This window comes from Cnephaeus nilssonii (assembly GCF_951640355.1).
Source record: "Cnephaeus nilssonii genome assembly, chromosome: 4".
NCBI lineage: Eukaryota > Metazoa > Chordata > Mammalia > Chiroptera > Vespertilionidae > Cnephaeus > Cnephaeus nilssonii.
Genome location: NC_137075.1, coordinates 103526363 through 103532249, shown reverse-complemented (window position 1 = coordinate 103532249; position 5887 = coordinate 103526363). Strand labels below are relative to the sequence as shown.

At 60.3% G+C, this 5887-nt stretch overlaps 1 protein-coding gene across 1 annotated transcript; it reads left to right on the top strand.

Moving 5' to 3' along the window:
- Positions 1-731: 731 nt before the first annotated feature.
- Positions 732-5251, top strand: SLC25A47 (solute carrier family 25 member 47). Its single transcript, XM_079767754.1, has 3 exons — positions 732-797; positions 1489-1834; positions 2102-5251. The coding sequence occupies exons 2-3, from the start codon at positions 1558-1560 to the stop codon at positions 2380-2382; spliced, it is 558 nt and encodes a 185-aa protein (XP_079623880.1). The 5' UTR covers positions 732-797; positions 1489-1557; the 3' UTR covers positions 2383-5251.
- Positions 5252-5887: the final 636 nt, after the last annotated feature.

The window sequence follows — 5887 nt, the reverse complement described above, 5'->3', positions numbered from 1 at the left end:
GATGTCTGGGCTCAGGCCCCAGGCCTGCCACTCACCACTCTCTGAGCCTCGCTTCTCTCACTTCCAAATGGGAATAAGTACACCAACCTCTGGATTCCTCTGAGGCCCAGGGCTGGGTGTCCAGCATGCAGGAGGTGTTTAGAATGAGGTCCTACCTCCAGGAGAAGGTCTATGGGGGTGTCTGGGGTCTTTGACAGTGTGGGGGGGACCCATGTGTTGGCATTTCTGTCCCCTTCAGGGTGGAGTTGTCAGGTCCCCAGGGTCCAGGTCAGAGAGCTGTCCAGAGGGGGGACAGGGACATTTACCAAAGTGAAGTTGGGGCTCGGTGCTGGCCAGGGAGGGGCCGAAGGAAAACAGCAACAAGGAAGCATGCCAGTTCCCCAGCTCCATCATCAAGTAGCTGCCCTGGGTCCAGCCTGGCCCTCTGTCTCTTCATCACAACCTCTCAAGTTGAGTGCTATGATCCCCATTTTACAGCCCAGGATACTGAGGCTGAGGCAGTAAGTGACTTGCCTGAAGTCCCATAGCCAGGAAGGGCCTGCAGGGGTGAGACCAGGCCCATCCTCCTGGCCGAACCTCTGGCCTGACTTGGGTCCTGTCCATCTGCCCACCAGGTGAGGGGCTTCTACAGGGGCCTCTTGTTGCCCATAAGCACCGTGTCCCTGGTCTCGTCGCTGTCTTTCGGCACCTACCACCAGTGCCTCACCCGCATCTGCCGGTTCCGGTATGGCAGTGCCGACGCCAAGCCCGCCAGGACCGACATCACTCTCTCGGGTTTCACCTCTGGCCTCGTCCGTGTGAGTGGGGTGCCGGGACCCCAGGGGTGGGGAGGGCCTGAGAAGTCCCTAAGCCCAGAAGGCAGGGAAACGGAAGCTCAGGGAGGGCAGAGGCTAGATGGAGGCTGGGGGACTAAGGGTGAGAACCCAGCTGAGTCTCATTAGCTGAGGGAACCTGAGGACTCCAGGGAGCCTCTCTGAACTTCGGACTCTTCATCAGTAAGAGGCGTCTCGATGAGGATTAAGTGAGGATTAAGGCCCTAACACAAAGTCTGACAGGTATGAGCACCCATGAAATGCAAACAACATTATCAGTAATGGCATGTTACATATTAATGTTATTAAATACTTTGTTTTACTATTCTTACATTAAATACTTACATTAATTAAACAATATGGTAATATGTCATTGCCATACTAATTATGTGATTAAATGCTTTCATGAATTGGAGTCACAGCCACGTACCTGACACCTACTGTGTGTGGAGTCCGCTCTGTGCTAGGACGAGCGTGTAGCTGGAGAAGGTGCTGGCTTTGGCCTGGGTGGGCAGCGCGGGCTTTGAACGCCGCTCCACCAGGGCCTTGGGCCAGCCTGAATCTTCATGGGGCGCAGGCCCCCCCATGTCACTGTGGGTAACGGGAGGCTGACGGGAGGCCAAGTCCAGGGTGTGGGCAGTGCTGGCGCCTCCTTATTGCTGCGTCTCTGCTCCAGGTGTTCCTGACCTCGCCTACCGAGGTGGCCAAGGTCCGCCTGCAGACCCAGACCCAGACGCAGACCCAGATGCAGACGCAGATGCAGCAGAGGCGGAGATCCTCGGCCTCGTGGCCCTCGGCGGTGCCCCCCGTGTGTCCTGCACCTCCTGCAAGCCAGGTGCCTGGGCCCAAGTACCGGGGGCCACTGCACTGCCTGGCCACGGTGGCCCGTGAGGAGGGGCTGCGGGGCCTCTACAAGGGCAGCTCGGCCCTGCTCTTACGGGAGGGCCACTCCTTCGCCACCTACTTCCTCTCCTACTCCATCCTCAGCGAGTGGCTCACCCCTGCTGGCCACAGCCAGCCAGGTGAGTGGGGGCTGGGGCCTGGAAGGGGCGCAGGCTCAGCCAGTGGGAACGGAGTCAGGTGGCATACTGCTACCCCAGGGCCTCCAGGGGGGGAACCTCAGTGCTCTCGACACTGAGGGTCAGGACAGACCCCCTCTGTGTGGCCTGGGACAAGGCACATTGGTGGAATGAGCCCAGGGCTTCATGAGGGCTGGGCCCTGCCCTGGGAGCCTCCGGGGCCTCAATCCGCCTCCAATCAAGGTGCTCCCTCGTGCGTCTCCCCCGTAGATGTCTTGGGTGTGCTGCTGGCCGGTGGCTGCGCAGGGGTCCTGGCCTGGGCTGTGGCCACCCCCATGGACGTGATCAAGACTCGCCTGCAGGTGGACGGGCAGGGCCAGCAGCGCTACAGGGGCCTCCTGCACTGCGTGGTGACCAGTGTGCGGGAGGAGGGGCCGCGGGTCCTCTTCAAGGGGCTGACGCTCAACTGCTGCCGTGCCTTCCCCGTCAACATGGTGGTCTTCGTCACCTACGAAGCCGCGCTGAGGCTCAGCCGGGCCCTGCTCAAGTAGCTGTCCCACCGCCCGCGGGCCAACCCACCGGCAGCTTCCGGAGGTCAGAGTAAGAGGAGGCAACGGGGAGTGTCCCCACCGGGTGGTCACCCAGGACAGCGGGGAGCCACCCCCAAGACCGGCAGCTGGGGCTTGGGCGTGGTCCGCCAGCTACAGAGCAGAGAAGGTCAGAGCCATCTGTTACCAGCCGCCGGGTTGGCCTGAGGGGTCACAGGAGCCAGGAAGGAGCGGACACTTGGGTGAAGACATCTGTCACATGGAGTCCTGGGTGCAGGTGGTCAGTTGTTCATTCCAGCCTCCCCCGCCCCGTGTCTTCAGAGCACCCTGTGTCTGCACCACCATTTACCCAGCTGTCCTCTGGGCCACCACCCCACCTCACCCAGCCCTCTGCTATTTAGGGTACCCAAGGCCCTTAGATGCAGCTCACCTGGTCCCTCCCCACCTCAGAGGCCCTGCCCGGCGGCCTGGTGAGCTGGTGTGAGGGCAGGTCGTGCTCCCTCCCTCCGCCTGTAGACTTGGAGGGGGACTGCGGCCAATTAAACGTTCCTGAGGATGCTCAGTGGTGCTGCTCTGTGGTCTGGTGACCCGTGTCTCCGCCTTCGATTCACCCTGAGGCCAAGCTCCCCAGACCTGTGTGGCCAGCGCTCCCACTATGCGAATGGGCAGCGAGGCCCGGCCCAGCCCGCCATGGGCCCCACTCCCTCGGCCTTTGGGACTGGGGCCTGGCCTGCGGGCTCAGCCCTGCCGCGGCCGGCTGTTCAGCATTCGGCACGACACCTGCTCTCCTGGCCACCCCATCTCAAATCTATCTCCTTTCTGAAGAAAACTGGGTTCCGGCCAGTGCCAGCTGCCTGGCCCCATTGGTGCCCGGACACTAGGCTGTGTGCCACCTTCCCATGGGGGTCTGCCTCCTGAACACGGCTGGGTGCCAGGCACCTCACACAGCTTATCACAGCAGCCTGATGCCAGGTGAGGACACACCTGAGAGGGAGCCGGGGCTGCTCAAGGCCACACAGCAGGGAGGGTGGGGGACTCCTGAGGCCCCGCATGTCCTCCAGTAATGGGGCCATCAGGGGCAGGGCTGGCGGGTGCAGACAAACCTGTGGGGTCCACCCTGCAGCAGTCCCCGGGTGAAGTCAGCCAACACCCACCTTGACTGCACTCCCTCCCTCCTAGACACCGGCCTTGACCATGTCCTTGGACAGAGAACTTCCAGGGTTCCTGCCGGGACTGTCCTATTACCAGAACACGTAGTGGACCGTCCTGTCCTGGCCTGTGCGTCATACTGACCAAGTGTTTGCTTACATCTGTGCTCAGTGCAGGACGCCCTTCCCCCTCCTCTGCCTGGCTAACTCCGTCTCACACTTCCTCCAGGAAGCTCTCCCTGCCTGATCACCAAGCTGCTGTTAGGTGTCTCTTGTTCAGCTTCCCACTAACTGCGCCACCTTCGGAGTCAGGCTGCACTTGACATGTCAAAGGGGAGAGGAAAGGTGGTCACCCAGGGCCCCTCAGCCCTGTCCTGGCCCGTGGAGGGGTGGCCGGCATAACTCCGTCACTCGGGGAGAGCTGGCCTGCCTGAGGCTGCAGGCGCCGGAGGCCTGTGCCGGGAGCCCCGCTCACTCTGGCGCGCTGTCCTGGACACGTGCTCCGTCTGGCCATGCGGCCACGGCCCCTCACTCAGCTGTCCACTGCCGGGCAGGAGGCTCCCTGAGCTTGTCCCTCAGGTGCAGCTCAGCTGGTCTCCCCACCACACGGGACTGAGACGCATGGAGGTCTGCCGAGGGCACGCCGAGTCAGAGCTCCTTTGGAACAGTCCTCGCCCACCAGGGGCCAGAACCACCCTGTCACCCAGACACCTGCTGGGCCGGCCACCACGTCCATCCTGATCCTGGGGTCGCTTGGGGAACTTTAAGAACACACAGGTTTTAGCAAAAAGAAGAGTCGGGACAGGCCTGCTTTGTAACAAACTCACTGTGTGACCTTGGACAAACCCCATTCCCCTCGTCTAGGCCTCCATTTTGCCACTCACAGAATTGTTGGAGGCACCTCTCACCAGAGGGGTTACCAGACAGCCCGAGTCCGTGGGAGGGGCTGGCCCCAACCTTGATGCTTGTCTTGTCATATAAATGAAGTTATATGAGACCTTGACTGCGTTGTGTAAAGCCAATTTATTAAAGCCATGAACGCATGCACCTGCATTAAAGAAGCAAACCCATGTACATGTGGCTTATGAAGCGCAGGTGAGCTCTCAGCTAATCTGAAGAGCAGGCTGGTGGTCCGAGGTATTATATATCCTCCCGTCTGTAGGCGTCAGAATTCCTTTGCTATTTGGTAGAGATTAATTCTCAAGGTCCCTTCCCAGAATTCATGAGAAGCACCTGGCAACTTGGTCTCGCAGAGCCTTGCTGGCTTCTCTGCTTAGGGAGTAAAGCTGCCCCCTTCCCCTTCCCCCTCCTTTCCTGCATTCTCTCATGAGGGAGGCTGTTAACCATTTGCTCTCAAGTGTCCTTGGCTGAGGGAGATAATGGCTTTAGTTACAAGCTGGCTGCCAATAGTTTTGCCTTGTTTTAACTTTCCTCAGTTTCCCTACCCTATTCCACTTGCCCTGGGATTTTCCTAGCTCCTTACTGCCCTGTAACAAAATGAAGATGGGTAGAGTGAGCCCAGGTTGGCTGGTAGACTGGCACCTGTCACTACACAGCCCCACCTTGGACCATCCCATGCACAAAATGAGGGCCTCTGCTTGCATTCTCCACCGGAAGTGGTGAGAATCCAGACCAGGACTGCTAAGGGGAGACCGGCGGACGGGCTGCTGGTTCCTGGGAGCCTGCGTCTCAGTGCCTCGGGGCTTCCCGCACTGTGGGCCTCCCTTTCTACTCTCACTGGGACCCCCGCAGACTCAAGGGCCATCCGCGGAGGGGCTCTGGCTCGGTGGCGGGTGCAGCACATCTAGGGGCCTGAAGCAAGGCCTCTGTCCTACTCAGACTCCACACAACACAGCCATCCAGGCGGGACCAGAGGAAATTTATTTAGGCCAACAAGCGACATGAGGGTAGAGCATTCAGGAGTGGACCCTGCACCCCCACGGCGGGCTTTCCCAGACTACACAGGGCACAAGACTGAAAGGCTCCCTTGGGGCCTGGGGGCTGCTGTGTGCTCTCCACCGCCCAGGACACCGGCAGGGTGCAGGCCTCCGTGCCAGCCAAGTGTCAGGACAAAGGTGTCTGCAAAGGCCGCAGACTCCCCTCAGCAGCCGGCAGGGGGGCCCAGCGCTGGTTCTCAGGGTGGAGAGCCTGTCCCCAGGGCCCGCTGGTGGAAGCGGTGTGGGGAGGCTCAGAGAAGGGCAGAGACGGCCACAGAACACGTGGGGCTGGAGTTCACACGTGGAAAGTTTCTCCACAGACTCAACTAATAAAAGTGGCCTCCTCGGGCGATATTCTGTGTGAAAAGCAGCTTTCAAGCTGGGAGATCTCTCGGTCAAATGCACAGCTAGCAATCCTTTTGG

Bases quoted from the DNA above. Each gene is read 5' to 3' on its own strand.
- SLC25A47 (XM_079767754.1), top strand. From the start codon at position 1,558: ATGCAGACGCAGATGCAGCAGAGGCGGAGATCCTCGGCCTCGTGGCCC. The intron at 1,835-2,101 runs GTGAGTGGGGGC...TCTCCCCCGTAG, and splicing joins TGCTGGCCACAGCCAGCCAG to ATGTCTTGGGTGTGCTGCTG.